Raw genomic sequence first — 17,849 nt, 5'->3', positions numbered from 1 at the left:
AACTAGCACTACTCAGTCGATGCAACTGAAATCGCACGCTACCCTGCATTTCATGTGAGCAAGACTTATCAAGAGCAGGCAGTTTTTGCTAGTCCCATTTTAATAAGCTTTGAATGAGCTGACTAGTGGTTTGAAATACCTTTTTTTGAGCGAGGCTGGTACCTCCAATACACGTGGGTTCCACTGGTACTAGTAACAATACATATGTCCAAGAACTGCTAGCATCCCTGTGATGGCAACTCATAGGTGAAGCTCAACCCAACGGCACACTCACTGAAGATTTTAAGGATACGGATCGCTACTCCAATGGCCCCTACTGGAGATACCCCTTTCAAGAAAATGGAATAATCGTCTACATATCTAAAAATCATAGCCAAGTGCGCTGAACTTCACCTATGAGTTGCCATTGCAGGGATGCTTGCAGTGTTTGGACATATGTATTGTTAGTAGTACTAGTGGATCCCAGGTGTGTTGGAGGTACCAGCCTGGCTCAAAAAAAGGTACTTTAAACCACCAGTCAGCTCATTCACAGCTCATTAAAAGGGGAATAGCAAAAAACTGCCCTCGAGCTGCTTTGATAGTCTTGCCCACATAAAATGCAGGATAGCATGCGATTTCAGTCAAAACAACTGAGTAGTGCTGGTTTTCCTCGAGAGATGGTCACCTCGGTTATAGAAGCCCTTGCCAAGGAAGCTCGTTTCCCACCGAAGCACAGCCCAAGTGAAGAACCGTAACACCGGAGACCCGTGGCTATGCCATACTTCCACCGAATTTCCCACCGCCTCAAAAAAGTGGCCATGAAATGCGATGTCCTGGTGGTTTTCACGGCGCCTAAAAAAGCTTCGGGCAGGTGCAATATGGTGCAGGGACCTGGAAAAAAGAATGAGTGCCGCACTAAGCACGTAGACAGGTTCGTTCCCTGCAAAACTGGGGTGGTGTACCAGATACCCCTCACATGTGTGAATTGCTACAAAGGGCAAACTGGACATCGTCTAAATGTTAGACTTCAGGAGCATGGCGCAGCCGTTGAATCATTGGCGGGGGGCGGGAACTGGCAAAACATTGTCGCCATTGTAACTGCATGCACAGATTCCGCGACATAATTGTCCTGAAAAAACTAATGATCCAGGTGAGCAGCGAAATGTTTGAAGCCTACTGCATAAAAAAAGAAAATGACTGTTCCATAAGCTCCACTTCAGTACCGTTATCCAAGAAAGAATCCAACCACCTAGATCCTAACTTGTGCCATGCGCGCCCACTTGCCCGTATAATGCGATAGTGTCTGCTGGTTATCAGGTGTGATTACGAATCTTGTATGAATGTGGTTTTCCATGTAGTACACCTTAGTTGAAGTTCCGCGTCTTGTCCTGTGCTTTCCTCTCTTCGTCCACAGTCGTTTTGCGCGGTTTAAATATGCACTCTATTGTCAACCACCACTAGCCCACCTTCACTTGCTACATTTTACAAGCGCAAAGCCTAGCGACCCAGACGGCCTGTAGGGTATTTAAGAGAGGACCACCAACACAAGGCATGGTGATCCGTAATTACGCCGAAGGGCCTTCTAAACAAGTAAGGGTGGAATTTCGTTATTGTCCAAACTAGTGCAAGGCGCTCCCGCTCCATAATGGAATAGTTACGTACGGAAGGAGAGAGAAGGCGGCTGGCGTAAGCAATCACACGAAAGTGCTCGTGTTGGCGCTGCGCAAGTATAGCGCCAATACCATGACCAGTAGTGTCTGTGCGAAGTTCCGTAGGCGTAGATGGGTTGAAATGGGCTAGCACAGGTGGTGCAGTGAGGGCCGCAACAAGTGCCGTGAAGGAGCGAGCTTGGTCAGGCCCCAGGAGAAAGGGACGTCTTTCTGCAGGAGGTTTGTCAGGGGACGGGCCTTATCGGCGAAATTCGAGATAAACGGCGAAAATACGAGCAGAGCCCGAGGAAACTTCGCACATCGCTCGAGGAACGAGAGGGGGAGGGGAACTCACGAATGGCACGAACTTTGTACGGATCGGGCTTTACAGCAGAAGGATCAACCAAGTGGCTGAGGACCTTAACTTGGCGCTGGCCAAAGCGGCACTTCTTGGAGTTCAGTTGGAGAGCAGCACGACGGATGACCGCAAGGATAGTAGCAAGACGACGTAGGTGGCTTTCGAACGTGCAAGAGAAAACGACAACGTCATCTGGGCAACGCAAGCACGTTGTCCATTTGAAGCCACGCAGAAGCGAGTCCATCATGCGCTGGAAGGTCACAGGAGCGTTGCAGAGACCGAAAGGTAGAACTTTGAATTGGTACAGGCCATCGAGGGAGACAAAGGCAGTCTTCTCACGATCCCTTTCGTCAACAGCGATTGGCCAGTAGCCTCAACGGAGATCAATAGAAGAAAAATAGCTGGCATCATGTAGACAGTTGAGGGCGTCATCAATTCTCGGAAGAGAATAGACGTCTTTCGTTGTTACTTGATTAAGATGACGATAGTAGACACAGGAGCGCCAGCTGCCATCTTTCTTTTTGACCAACACCACAGGAGATGCCCAAGGGCTGCTAGAAGGCTCGATAATGTTGTTCACCGGCCTCTTGTCCATCTCTGTCTGGATGACATGGCGCTCGGGAATAGAAACACGATAGGGCCTCCTGTGTATAGGGCTGGCATCGCCCTTATTGTTGCGATGGGTCACGACAGGAGTTTAGCTAAGAGGACAATCACTGAAATCGAAGACGTCACTCTAGGATGATAAAAGGGCGCAGAGGGCGTTGGCGTGGTCAGGTGGCAAATCCGCTGCGTTCATTGCAGAAGTAGGGCGCGGGCGTGAAGCGACCGAGCGGCGAAGGGCATGGAGACCAGAATTAGGCTCAGCTGTGAGAGAAGAAACTGTACATTCGGCCAAAAGAACCAGTTCAGCGAGTGCGATGCCAGAGTATAAAACCTGGGGAGAGAGACTGAAGTTCAGAATCCAAAGGTAGGTGAGGTTGCCGGTGACGGTCAGGACTGTAGGTGGAAGGATGACGTTACGCTGGAGGACAACGTCTTTGATTGGGTACGTGATGTAGACACCATCAGGAACGGCGGGAAACGGGGACATTGGGACATAGACTGCAGCATCGCGCGGCAGGCGAGTAAATTCAGCGGCACGTAAGCGAGGCGGCTTGATATCGGCACTTTCAGAGCAGAGCGGCAAGTCCAAACGAAGAAGATCCGTGGAGCAATCAATTAACGCCGCATGCGTCATTAAAAAGTCGATGCCGAGGATCACATCGTGAGTTCAATGGTCGATGAGAGTGAACACGACAGCTGTAGTACGACCGGCAATGGAAACACGCGCAGTGCACAGTCCAACAACGGCACCTGCCCTTCCCTCGGCGACACGAACTGAGGAGACGGCAGGTGTCACAACCTTGTTCAGACGACGGCGAAAGGAGGAGCTCAAGACAGAAATTTGGGCGCCAGCGTCAATCAGAGCGGTAACTGGTGTACTGTCCACGCGGATATCGAGAAGGTTGCGGCGAGGAGCGAGGACAAGGAGATGATTTTCGGGACGGGTCATCAATGCAGCGCCTCTCTGGGAGCTGCATTGGTTAGTTTTCCGAGTGAGAGCCAGGTAAGGATGGAGTGGACGGGCGACGAAATTGCGGAGAACGGGAGCGGCGGACCTGGGGAGAAGGCGAGCTGCTGGACCTTCGCGGGGTCGGGGCGTGGCAGGCGTGTGGAAACTCAAATGGGAAGACATCTGGCGTGATTCGTTAAACGGCACGGCGATCATAATTAGAACTAGGTCCGCAGTCGGCACGAGGATCGTAAGTGGAACAAAGGTGAGGTGGCGAAAACCAACAGCTGCAGCAGTGGCGGGAAATGTGGCCGACAGGTGAACAGGTGAAGCAGATAGGGCGGTGTCCGAGGTGCGCCGATCCGCAGGATTCCGGTAGCGGTAACGTGGTGGTATTGTCCGAGTCGGTGAAGCAGCAGGAACCAGTGTTGCGTTGTTTGGCAGACAGGGTGACTCAGACGGCAAGCCAGAATTGGGGCCCAAATTCACAAACTCGTGGCGAACGACGGCCTGGATCAGCGCATTCGTAGCGTCGGCTGGCTGAGGGGCGAAGGTAACGGGGGTCATAGCTTCAAGTTCTCTGCGTACAATTCTGGTCAAATCGGCAGGATGGCGGGACGGGTCGTGCAGTGTTGGCAGCTCTTCGCAGGAGGATGTCGCCGCCGTGTTCGGAAAGCGTTGGAAACGAAAAGCAATACAGCGGTGTTTTGCCTGCTCGAATTGCCGGCATACCTGGAGGACGGAGTCGACTGTTGCACAATCTTTGCACAGGAGAAGGTTGAAAGCGCCACCAGCAATCCCATTCAGGATGTGGCCCACCTTGTCGGTCTCTGACATGGCGCTGTCTAGTTTTTGGCACACAGCGAGGATGTCCTGGATGTACGAGAGGCATGACTCTGTAGACGACTAAGCTCAAGAAGCAAGGTCTAGTTTAGCGCCCAGCTGGCGCCCAGCTAGCGCTCAGCGTGCTTTGGCAACCCAAGGCTTGCCAAATAAGTCCCGGAGCTTTTGTTCGCAGTTGTCCCAACAGGTGAGGTCTCCCTTATGCGTCTCAAACCAGACACGCGCCGTGCCCACCAAGTAAAAAATAACGTTAGCAAGCATGAGCGTCGCGTCCCAGTGGTTGTGCCTAATGACACGCTCATAGATGGCGAGCCAGTCCTCAACATCGACGTCATTGGTGCCGCAAAAGGTGCCCGGGTCGCGAGGCTGCGCCACGACAACGGTCGGCGCTGGTGGTGATGCTGCGGCCGGAGGTGTGTTGGACGCCATAGAGATGGCTCGCAGCTGACGACTTCTGTGGAGGTACAGGGCAAGGCCCTGGTGTCATACCCAACACAACATCCACCAAATATTACGGGAGGGGGGGGGGGGGGGGGTTAGCTAAGAGCAGACGCGACAGGCTGCAGTCAGAAGACACACCAAACCAAGTTGTTGTTGTTGCTTTGGTGGCATGGCACATACCCACGACGGGGGATTGGCCAGGGTTCAGTGAGGAGAGCCCAAAGAAGGTAAATTGGTTCCAAGCTAATGGATTAACTTTGGTTGTCTAGCTAATGATATAACTTTGGGTAAGAATTCAGAGGAATTAAAGATGGAATTATAGATTTAAAAAAGAAAAAATGAATTGGAGAAATTAAACGGGCGTAAAGATTAGAGAATTGAATACAAGAAAAATTGCTGAATGACTTTGCAATGCAGAAATTTTGACTACCATTAGCAAGGAAACCTACCGGCAGTAATTGTGTAATTGCGGAGGAAATCGAAGGAAAGAAGATAGTGGTGGTGGAAAACATTTATGTACACATACACTGTATGTATGAGCTGACCCAGAGGGGGCCAGCCCTTACAAGTACTAGGTAGAGGTCCCTAGTTCGGGACACCAGTGGCGTCGGCCGCCGCCCGGACTCGCGCGACCAAGGCCTGTTGGGCCTGTAGGTCAGAGCAGCCGAGCAGGGTCTCCTCCCGGGTTGGGTTGGGGTGAGGAGGGATAGCAGGGTTGCAGGGGCAACGCCGTCCATGGCACTGTGGCCGGTGGGCACTTGTTGCGGGAGTAGACTGATGAACGTCCGCTTTGCGGCTTGTTCGTGTACGCGCTGCGTAGCCATGGCTAGGCGGTGCCTGTCTCCTTGCGAAGCAATTATGTGGCGAAATGGTCGAGTAGGGAGCAGCACGAAGGCGCACCTGGGAACGCGGACCGGGGGGCGTTGGGAAAACCCCCTCCCCTACGAAAGGATGCAGCGGCGGTAGGCAGTGATGACTCGCCTTGAAAGATGTGAACGCCAAATGTGAACAGCAACAGAAATGTGAAAACCGCTGCTGGAGTTCGGGGTGACGTCCCTGCAGATCGCAGAAATGTGCGCCAGGACGGTGGCACAGAGCTCCAAGAATATATTTTTTCCAAGCGTTGATGCCGGTGCTTCGAGGTGTTTTGGGGCGGTACACGTTGTCAGACCCGTGCGACACTTTAAACAAAACGGGCGTGCTCAAAGGAGAGTTGAAACTTGGTTCAGCGCAAAAAACGTACACAAAGAAAGGAACCGACACACACAGTGCGCTACTAACAACTGATTTATTGAAATATGCAAGAAACACATTTATAGTCTTCACTATGTCCCACCAACTGGCCCGGCACGAAGTTTTGTCAAAGCTCAAAGGAGAGGAGAAGCGGAACCGACAAAGTGAGTTCCATTCGAATAATTGGAATCTCTAGCTACGTCCTCCTCTGATGCGCAAACCTCCGGCAATAGAGCAGCAAATGCTCCAATGTTTCCCCTTCTCCACAAGTCGCGCAAAGGTGTGAGGGACTGAACCCGCATCTGCACAAGTAAAGATTTGAGCGGGTAATCTGCACCGCAGGAGTGTCATCGCTACCTCACACTCCCGGGATTTACATGCACTAACCTTCCATGGGTACGTGAGATGTTAGTAGTAACGGTAGAGAGCAAGGGATAGTTGCAGAGTGGTAATATACTCAAAGCGCTGAAAGAGAGACATTCCGAAAAGGATGAGATTAGGGACGCTACAGGCGACCGGAACATTGAAAGCTGATTTTGTGAAGAAATACCGCAGTGACCTGGGGTCCAAACGAAGCGCAACTCTTTCACCTATACAGGAATGAAAATACCTTCATGAGCGGCTCAAGAGATTGTCCCATTCGGACTCCAGCGCCAACAAAACAGAGAGGCAATCTGGGAGGAATATCACCTGGGAGATACTGGGGGAATCTTTAAAGCCCAAGAGCCATAAACTCCGCTAGAAATATGGGAGTGTAATCCGGGGCTCGAAGCAAATAACTCCAACAGAGAGCCTCCGAAAAAAATTCAGGGAGCACTTTGGCTCTCTAAAGTGCTGCAAGGCGAAAGCGTTTCCTGGCACAGTGTGCGCTTTTTTATTATTTTTATGCGAAGCATATTGCTAGAGCTACCACTCACGCCGTCACCGTGAGACCCCCACGTGACACCGTGACGTCACACCACGTGACACCGTGACGCCACACCACGTGACATCGGATGAGAGAGCCGGCCTCCACCTCGCGCCGTCGCCGTGGGACCCCTAGCCGTCACGCCACGTGACACCGTGACGTCACACCACGTCACATCGGATGAGAGAGCCGGCCTCCATCTCGCGCCATCGCCGTGGGACCCCTAGCCGTCACACCCGCGCATTTCGAACGCGCGTTCACACTCGGTGTAGGTGAAACGCTCGCTCCACCGGGCAGGCAGACGCGGCTTCCGTGGCAATCCAGGCGCTCACCCAACGCGCGTCTCGGGGTTAGTCGGCGTTCCGCTGTAGCCATGTCGTTGTCTTCCCCCACGACGAAGGCTTCTAGTGGTTGTACCAAGATGACCAAGTATTCAACCAAGGAAAGCCATGTATTACCAAGCCTAGCCACTAATATGCTTCGGATTCCCCAGGCTTAGCCAAGCTGAGCCCCAGCAATTTTTTATTTTCGTATTTCTTTTCTTTTTTATTTTTTCTCTTATTTTTGTTTTTGTTTGTAATTTTTCCCATATTTTATTATTTATTATTTTATTTTTATTACTTTATTGTTGTTGTTATTTTTATTTTCTAAATTTTACTTTTTATTTTACTTTTTACTTTTACTTATTTATTTTACTTTTTTACTATTTTACTTTTTTATTTTATTTATGAAACCCATGCATTCATCAGATGCGGCTTTATTCACGCTCAAACCTTGAGCCTTCGTGGCGGAGTGGTAGCGTCTCCGCTTCAAATGCCAAAGGCCCTGGTTCGATTCCCAGCTGCGACGCGGTTTCGTTTTAAATAGTGTCGCCGAAACGCGGACAAATCTGCCGACGCGGCTGCTAACGACAGTATGGGGCATTAAAGGCTTTCGCCTTAAAAATGCCAAACGCTGCCTTCAGGCCAGCCCCGGACGCATCTCTAACAATCACACTGTGGTAGGGGAAAGAGGAGACTAATTAGTGCCCTGGACGGCAGATGCTTTGCATTAGGTGGGAAAATATAATCGAAAGCAATATCCACAAGGGACGTTGCTGAACTTACTCTACGCACAAAACTGAGATCTACACCAATGATCGATAAAAGGTTTTGAGTAGAAACGACTTGAGGGAGGCGGAACCTTGGCCAATGATGACTAAAAAAGAGAGCCGGGTGGGAAACAAAACTGCGTGTTGCCACACCAGAAGCAATGCCCATAAGAAAGACCGGACAGTTAATAGCTGAAAACGAGAGTTAAGGTCGGTAATACGAGCCTCCAGGTACCGAACTGCGGTGAAACTGACTGAGGGAGACCAAGGCAGAGGCGCAGTTCGCGCCTTTCTAACAGCAGCAACGGACGGAGCTTGTATTTGGCGGACCCAGAAAAGAGTATGCAGCCAAATTCTAAAATGGGTATGACATAGGCTTTGTAAAGGAGTAGGAGTGTGTCCGGGCACGTGCCAGATTTACTATTGCTCATTCGAAGTAGCCGACCGAGTGCGCGCTCTCCTTTCTAAACGTTCCTCTTGATGTGGGGCCGCCAGTCCATACTAGCATCATAAATTACGCCTAGATACCGAAAGGATTTCACCTGCGGTATGTTGTCCTTGCGATAGTGTAACGATATATATAAAGGCATGTTGGAGTGAACAACTAACACACTGCTTTCATGCACATTTAACACCAGATTAATGTTATTAAGCCAAACCTCGAGGACAATGAGGTAAGCCTGAAGACAACGATACCGGGCATGAATGTCAGCTGCCGAGGCAAAGAAGGCTATGTCGTCTGCATAAACACAAACTGTAACGTGAGGGTGGATGGAAATGTCAAACATCAGAATATTGAAAAGAAGTGGCGAGTGCACAGAACCTTGTGGCACACCTCTTGTCTGGGCATAGATGTCTGAAGTTAAGGAGCCGTCAGTGCAAAAAAAAAAACTGCCGTCCTGCTAAAAATTCTCGGATCCGCACATAAACATAGTACGGCGGGTGTAGTAATGACAATTTCGTGAGAAGGATGGAATGTTCAACACTGTCGTATGCTTCAGCAATGTGAAGCGTCACTAACGCTGATACTTCTGAGGATAAAAAACAGCGCAAACGGGGACGAAGCAGAGAGAGGGACACGACGCTAACAACCAAGTTTTATTGCACGTTCACAGGTTCAATACCACTCGTTCGTGCAAAAAAGGAAGGAAAAAGAAGAAAAGAGAAAGAGGGAAGGCGTGATAGACGAAAAACCACGTGGCATGAGATTATGCATTCATACATAGATAGTCAATTTCGCTGTCGCGAAGTGAAATGGAAGGGATGCTGACGCACGTGGTTTTTCGTCTATCACGCCTTCTCTCTTTCTCTTTTCTTTTTCTTCTTTTTCCTTCCTTTTTTGCACGAACGAGTGGTATTGAACCTGTGAACGTGCAATAAAACTTGGTTGTTAGTCAGCGTCGTGTCCCTCTCTCTGCTTCGTCCCCGTTTGCGCTGTTTTTTATCCTCAGATCATGCACCAACCAGCCCAAATTTCCACCCTTTTGCTGATACTTAGTTGTCTCGCATAGGAGGGCGGATTCTGCTCTCTAAATCAACAAGGGCAGACCATACTGAGCATCTACGGTGAAAGCCAATCTGGGCTGGACACAATGCGCTGATTTCTGAAACATGCTTTGATAGGCGGCTGTGCACGAGCTTTACCAAATGGGATGTTATCGGCCGAATGTTATCAAGATAGCATCCTTCTGTGAATCTTTTAAGAACAATACTATTTTCTCCCGGCGGCTATGCACCGTAACAATACGATAACACCAGCTGTGGCATATAGCACAACGGGTCATAAATCAGGTGACACGATAGGCGTTGAGTAATTTTTGTTCCGAAAGCAACGCTACGTGATGTGAACAGCGCAAACTACAAGGGACAAGAAAAGAAGGGACACAGGACGAGCGCTGACTCGCAACTAAAAGGTTTATTCACTGAAACCTTCTTATATGAAGAAACAATTAAAGGGAAGAAACAACACACAAAAAACTAAAAACCATGAAACGCAACATTCGTCAGGTGCTCCCGAGAAAATTCATCTCCCTATCGCAAAGGAAAACAGATGGTTTACTGACGCAATTCAGTTGATCCCCTGCGATATGAAAAGCCTCGACAACTTCTCGTGTCGTCTGATCACTGTGGGTGTATAGTACACGTGTTTGATTGAATAATGCAGTGCATTTTTTCTTTTTCTTTTTCATGACTTTACATTCTAGACAATGTTTGACCAAATGTGAAAGGTCATCACCAATGTTTAAGTTGTTCCTGTGCTCTTGTAGGCGCTTGTTAAGGCAATGCCCGGTCTGACCAATGTAACGCGCTCCACAGGAAAGGGGTACACTGTATACAACACATGTTTTACAAGCCACAAACTTATCCCTAGACAACTTGGTCTGGAAGCTATCTTGAATGGTGTGATGACAGGATTTGGTCAAAGCACTTCGCAAGCAGGAACTGATTATGCTATTTTTTACCAATTTGGAATGACCGGAGTGAGAATTAAGAAGTGTCTTTGACGACCTCGGGTTATACTTCCAGCAAACATGGTTCTGCTCGAAATGCAGCCGCAGGTCTAAAAACTGCAGTTCGTCGTTAACTGGTGCCTCAAAAGTGAACTGTAACCCAGACCCACACTCCCTGAACACTTTTAGAATGTCAACCATTCGAGCCGGAAAACGCCCACGTTCTACAAAAATGAGATAGATCGACATATCTGACGGTCTTGAGATGTAGGCCAGACAGGTTATTTTCCAGATCCCTGTCAACGTACAACAGAAAAATGTCACTTAAGACCGGGGCGAGGCTGGACCCGATGCACACTCCTGATTTCTGCGCAAATAGCTTGCCTTGCCACCCTATGAAAGTGGAATGCAAATAAAACCGTACCAGTTCTAGGAAGTCGGGAGCACCTGACGAATGTTGCGATCCATGGTTTTTTAGTTTTTTGTGTGTTGTTTCTTCCCTTTGATTGTCTCTTCATATAAGAAGGTTTCAGTGAATAAACATTTTAGTTGCGAGTCAGCGCTCGTCCTGTGTCCCTTCTTTTCTTGTCCCTTGGAGCCGCCGCTGCGCGGGTGACTCAGAGGTGCCGTGCTCGTCAGTTGCGCATGCGCACTCTCCATCGCCTCTCTCTCTCACCCCGTTGGCAATCCTCCAATTTAACCAGAGCTAAACCACTGCAAAATTTTTTAAAATCTACGCCATTCCTCACATTCGGATCCTTCTAAACAATTTTGAGATGTTTAAGGATTCCCAGCGACAAGATTAAGTAGTCGCTAACTGTGATAGGAGTCATAGTGCTGCTATTTGCTGACCTTATCTGAAATTGTCAATCGCCAAGTCTTGGCACTTCCTAAGAGGCTGTATTGCATTTCCACCGTAGTGAACTTAAAGCTGCGATGCATTGTTATAAAAAAGTAATTTCCCTTTTTTCGTGCCGGTAAAGCTTACCGGCGCAGTAGCACAGTGTAGTGATCTCATGAGCGACGTTTTTCTAAATGTTTCCGGTATGCATTGCCCGGAATTGAACTACTTTCGCTCACAGCCCCTTGTGCAGCAATAAGCATGCAAAAAGCAGCGTCTGGGATGGTCCTCTTGCCGATTCCAACAATTTTCCTTTGTGTTTTCAGTTTCACAAACAAATTAGAGGGCCGCCTTGTGGTTAATGATACGGCGCTTTTAGTATCTACCAGCTGCCATGAGAGTTGCAATACATTTTCATCATAGCGCGCGCTGCAACCATTCAGCGGAAGCTACAAGCAGGGAGAATTGCCGCATAGGGGCCGCAGTAAGCGATAGCATCCTTAATTGCGCAGACAGGGCCGTCTGTGCATGCGCAATGATGTTGGGCCGGTATGCGCTTTGCTAAACCTTCCTTTAAAGAACTTGTAGAGGGGCCAGATGATTCATGTTTGAAGCGCGTGAACAGACACAGAAAACACGTGTGGCAAAATTATCTGCCAGGCTAGTTGATTCATACTGATGAAAGGAGTATCTGCGGGAAAGGGTTAGGGCAACATGAAGGAACGCACACAGCACTTAGAGGGGCAGCGCTGTGCATCTAAGTGTCGCGTGTGTTCCTTCATGTTGTGCTACCCCTTTCGCGCAGTTACTCCTTTCACTGAAGAGACGCGTCCATCCTGTCTTCTGTGTTTTCTGTATGTGCTATAATGCTTATCAGGTCTATCCTTCTGGAATACGTCCCAATAAGAACGAGAGAGAACTTCGGTGCTATCAACTGATGTGTTAAGTCACGTTTCAGTTAGTAGTAAGACACCGCATGAAATGAACTAATTGAACTAAATGAAACGAAATGAACAAGCATTCGTCTGCGTCGTTTCCTTTTCGTCCTTTGTGTTCCTTGTGCGCTCTTTTTACATCATGAACATTAACCAACTTGCCCAACTTTCGGCTTTGCTTAGCCAGAAGAAATGATAAAGGATCACGATTATGCCGACGCCATTTGTAATTTCACCTTGCTGAAGGCTATGAGCGTTCCTCCAGGACCTGGTTAGAAATGTGGTCGAAAAGAATAGGTTTTTTTCACATGTGACAAGTTTTTGGGCCTTTTCGCGCCTATCCAGACTCGATGCGGCGTCTCTGGGAAAGACGCGTGCTTGAAGCCAGACCTTGAACAACGGCATTGCCCATATGTTTGAATTTCCTGGCCAAAGACAGTATTTGCTCTTTTTCTTTCAAGTGACCACACCTCAAAATTGTAGCCCCGCATTTGCCAACTTGGAAAGACCCAATACGATGTGCGCGCTCAATCTCATGCGGTTTTACCTGAATGTCTAGATACTGTTTCCATGAGCAATGGTGATTTTTTCAGAGTCAACCTATGTTTTTTTTCTCTCTTTTTTCCTCGACGCCACAGAAGACAAGGTTCTTTCTTCTAGATGTGTTTTCTGCATCGCTCAACAGGGCAGACAGTACATTTACCTCTGCTGTGTTTTCAGCGCTTATCTCTTCCAGTTTCTTCCTTTCTGCCTGCATGTCATCGATACCAGCGCAGGCTGTATCAATTTTGTTTAGCTGCGCTTTAATTTCACTAAATATTTTATCATGGTTAGCCAGTTTCATTTCAATAGACTTTAGTTTTCAGACTGCAGTCCTTTCAGAACATTAAGAACCTCTGTCTTGTCAGGGACAGGATTACATTCGATATCATCGAGCAGCATGAGAAACTTTAAGCATTCACTGTCGTTATAAGCATGTTATCACTGAATATAACATGAATAACATCCAAATTGCCAAAAAATCATTTATTTAAATATCTCGGTGTGCATATTTCGTGTGTCCTAATTTCATTTCGTTTCGTTTTATGACCTTAAAGACCCCTTTCGTGGTATTACATAAGAGACATGTCATGTGAACCACATAACAGATTCTGCTAACCGTGCTCTAAGTAATATACGCCGTAACCTTTCCCTTGCCTCTCCCCCTATTAAACAACTTGTTTTCCAAGAGTTTCCAAGAATGCTATTTTTGACCCGCACCACAGTAACCATACTAACGTCCTCGAGTAGGTTCAGAACCGTGGAATTCATTTTGCCCAATTATTCACACGATTCCAACATTTAATCACTAAAAACTCGCATAAAAGCGCCCTCTCTAGGCTCACGCCGTAGGGTAGTGCATCTGGGCCTATTTCATAAATTTTGTCTTTGCCTTCTGATGACGGGTAGATAGAAATGGTGCGGTTCAACTACTGCTGAACCTGGTTAGAGCGTGAAAGCTATGGTGTATCGGGTAACTTTAAGCGGCTTGGCGTCTGTAACGTTGAGTGCGTTCCGGACGGGATGGGCAATGCACCCACCCTCCAACCCTGGCAGGTGGCAGTGCACCCAATGAACACTGCGGCTATTGCAGCAGTGCCTCCTATCTGAAACAATGTTGTCAGCACTAACGCATGAAGCCCACACCTCTCTCTCACCTATTAGCGCGATTAAGGCGTTCATTGACCCAGGGAGCCGGTTATGCACACTTCCTTTCCTTAAAATAATCTCAGTGTAAAACATTTTCAACGCCAACGCCAATGAATACAATGAACGTCGATGGCCTATGGCTTCAATGCCGCATTTCTGCCACAGCGTTGTCAATGCCAACGCATGCAGCGCACATCTCTCACTACCGCCACGCGACATCTTAAGCACAGCTGAGATGTCCACTGTTCCAAGAAGGCAGTTATGTACCTTTCCCTTGGTTTCCAAGCTCCCGCTCCATTGGTTTCGCAGCGTAAAGAGCCAATAAGGTGCCCGCTGTCCCAGGGGGGCCAGTTATGCGCCTTTCCTTTGCTTTCGAAGCTTCAGGTAATTTGAAGGTCGAACTTTCACGGTGCGCGATTGAAGCCCGAGGTCGCGTAGTGAAGCTTTTCCTTCAAAAGAGCCCCCCGATGTCACTGATGGCAACGCATCGCACACTCCTGCAACCGTAATGCAGTGTATCCCCCACAAGCCCGTACTATAACTTTTAAGCAGTCATTCTTTCTGCGTACAACACGAGACAGGAGTGGCCTGTCCACAAAAGTTGCCACCATCATCGACCCAGCAACACTCAAGCGGCTCAGCGATAACGATTCATAGTAATTTTTAATTATTTTTTTTTGCCTTGTAGCGCCCGCTTTTTCATGCAATGTCTCCACATGAGACCCTTGAGGAGTCAATAACCAAATCAACAAAACTTGCATACCTGCAGCAGCACGGTAGAAGAGCGCCAGCTGGTCAGCCGCACCCGTCAGCGCTACAGGAGCCCCGGGTATGCAGAGCACTGCCTGCTGAGCGCCGCCCTCGCTAAAAAGGTGTAACATCTGGCCGGACGTAAGGACGGCCGCCCAGTCGGCGCCCAAGGCAATACCCTGGAGGCAAAGCAATCACCGCTTGAGCTGAATCTTCGAAAAGCAGTTGTCACTTCTCTATTGCAACACAGTGGTGCTAGTGAGCACAGCATCCAAAAAACGATAGCATTTTGCACTCTCGGACTATGTTCCCTTAAAAACACTCAAACCTCACACTGAAAACTAAAAATTTCAACACAGTCGCCGGCCTGGTTGGGTTTGATAGCTTATAGGAAACTGCGAGACATCTCCAGTAAAAACTTCTTTATTCTAAAAACCCGACGTTTCGGAGCCGGTTCAGAGGCCTCTTCAAGGGCGACAGCGCCAGCTAGCACCCTTAAAGGGATCCTGTAATAATTTTAATGATCACATTCTAGTGCAACAAATAGAGGTGGTGTAGAGGTGGTCTTTGTCAGTATTCCAATGAAATTAAAAGTGTCTGCGTGGGCCTATTTGCACAGCATCGCCAACAATTTCAAATGGATAGGCAGAAAAGTGAAGTTGAGAGTGCTGTTTTCAGCCCCGGAAAAGCTGTCAAAGCTTTGCAAGCTTACTCAGACGTGTGGTACACCACGTGTGCAGTGCTCCAAAAAAACACCGGACTTCGTTTGTACCTTGCACTAAAGGTACGTGTTGTGTATCAGATTCCGTTAAGCTGTGGGAAAGTTTATAAAGGACAATCGGGCCGATGCCTTAACGACCGACTCCGAGAACACAATACTTATGACAATCTGTGCAAGAGAAACATACGAGAAGGAAATCTCGCTGTGCACTGCAGCGAATGGAATAAGTGCATACCACGGTTCCAGGAAACCACGATTTTAAGTAGAAGCAGCGATCAGACCACGAGGGAGATTATCGAGGCAAAAGCCATCGAACAGAAAGGGGACATGTGCGTCAGCGCTGCGTCCATAGTGCTCCTGGATAAAAAACTTGGATTCTCTTTATCTTGGACACTCTTTAACGGACACTCTTTAACGGAAATCTTGGACACTCTTTAACAGGTGGGATAATATGGGTTTTATGCTGTTCTAGTTAATGTGTTTCTATGCCGTTTCAGTCCTGTCTTTGTCATTTTATTTTATTTTTGACAACGGGAGCCCATGTACAGCTTCACCTTGCTTTTGAATTTTGGTATCAAAAATTTTTTGACTGGGTTTTGCATTGTTGTTTCTTCACCTTTGTTGATCATGACAGCCTTTAGATGGTTTTAAGCGGCACGTCTCTTAAGAAAAAGGGTGGACGTTGCACAAATCCAAGCCGTTTCATCTGACCGACCTTTCATGTCTTCTCAGGATTCCTCAGTGTTTTCAATCAAGTTCGGGTTTATCTAGAGTATCAGTGATTTTGGATGGCAATTTAGTAGGACGTTTTGACATCTTTTGAGTCACATGTTAAACATTCTTGTATATAAGTCGCTTATTTTTCCAATAAAGCTCAGTTGAAAGCGCTGTGTTTCGTTCCCTTTTTTGTCCGTCCTTGTTTCGTGTGTGCTGCTAACACCTACAGCTGGATATCTCGAAGCGAAAAGCTGTGGCAAGGCGGAGGAGGAACCATGCCTGTAGGGAATGTGGTGCTCTCTTGAAGGTTGATTTAGAGACATGTACTGTGGCGTGCATTCCTCTCGGGTGTACACCAAGATATGAGAGACAGGCATTTGCTTTCCTTAAAAGTAATTTTCATTTTACTTCGTTTTCCTTAAGGCCCTTGGCGATGGTATGAGAAAGACAGGAGTCGTTTCCTTTCCTTAAAACCAATTCTCTTTTCATTTTCCTTTCCTTACGGGTGTCCACCGAGTCCCTCTGTGGGTCTTCGTGTGCGCTGCTAGCACCTACAGCATGAAAAACCAACTAGCCCAAGAAAAGATGATTCTGACCCGATAATTTACAAATAAATTTTACAAATCACTGCTCGCAGTAGCTCGCAATCAATTAGGGTGACACCTCAAAGCGCGTTCTTAGCCGCCCCTACCAAAATGACGCCAATGGGCAGACGAGCTTTCTCACTCGGTCTGCCCTGGTTGCAGTGAGCGAGAAGAGGGCAACGCGTGTTACCGGAAGTGTCGTCCGAAGCGGTGGCGCTCTGATCGACCACTCTTGAAGGCGGCCCGGCCTGTGCATTTCAAACCTTTGCTTTGGTTTAGAAAGATGGGATGCGCACATGAGACAATCACAAAAAAGAAGACGGGACGGGCGCAAAAGACGACGGTGCAAAAGTAGACGGAACGGATTGCGCCCGTCTAAAGCAATATGAACCAACTTGCCCAACAACGCATCCTGCCGAACTACATTTGCTTTGGTTGTGCTGTTGAGTCCTGTGAGGTAGTGTTTTGCGTACTGTGAATTTGCCCGCTCCTTACTTCAATTAGTGGAGAGCAATGTCTCAACCATTGTTACGCCCCAGGATATAGCACAGGATACGCCCGAACAAGAAGTGCAAAGCTATCGTTTTTCAAGGTACCTGCAGATTTTGAGCGCAGATCCACATAGAGCTTACAAGCCACTAACTGAAGACTGCGCGGTATGTTAATTGACTGAAATAATTAGCATTATTTGCTCTTTACGGAGTAATAGTGCCTCAGATACCGGTGGCATATTTTGGGGGTGACATTAATCATTTAAATTATTATTGGCTGATTTCCACTCTTTCAGTTTTTGCTAAAATTGCGGAACTTGCAATTAACACACGTCTTTACAGTATTCAGACAAAAACCATATGTTACCTCCAAGAAAAAGTACGGATTAAGAAAAACAAAACAGCTGAGACCGCTTTACTGGAAATTAAAGCTAATGACCTTGATTCAATTAGGCGAATGGCCGGGACGTCACAGTGCACGAATTTCAAACGGGGCCAATTGTACTTTGGCTAGTAACCATGCAACCAAATAAAGGGATCGTACAGTGGTGCTCCGGGAAGGTGGGACTGAGTTTAATTAATCACTTAATTACCCAATTAGCCCTGTTCACCTTTC

General features: G+C 47.9%; 1 protein-coding gene across 1 annotated transcript in view; it reads right to left on the bottom strand.

The window, feature by feature from the left end:
- LOC149367508 (uncharacterized) overlaps window positions 1-17,849 on the bottom strand; it is a 211,092-nt gene that overhangs the window by 174,848 nt on the left and 18,395 nt on the right. The window contains exon 3 of the mRNA XM_089574527.1: window positions 14,746-14,899. Within this exon, the coding sequence (XP_089430653.1) occupies window positions 14,746-14,899 (154 nt within the window). The remainder of the gene's footprint in view (window positions 1-14,745; window positions 14,900-17,849) is intronic.

This window comes from Amblyomma mixtum, chromosome 1 (genome assembly GCF_055824585.1).
Source record: "Amblyomma mixtum isolate Tamu chromosome 1, ASM5582458v1, whole genome shotgun sequence".
NCBI classification, from domain to species: domain Eukaryota; kingdom Metazoa; phylum Arthropoda; class Arachnida; order Ixodida; family Ixodidae; genus Amblyomma; species Amblyomma mixtum.
The sequence above is the reverse complement of the archived record's forward strand: the minus strand, read 5'-3'. Positions and strand labels throughout refer to the sequence as shown.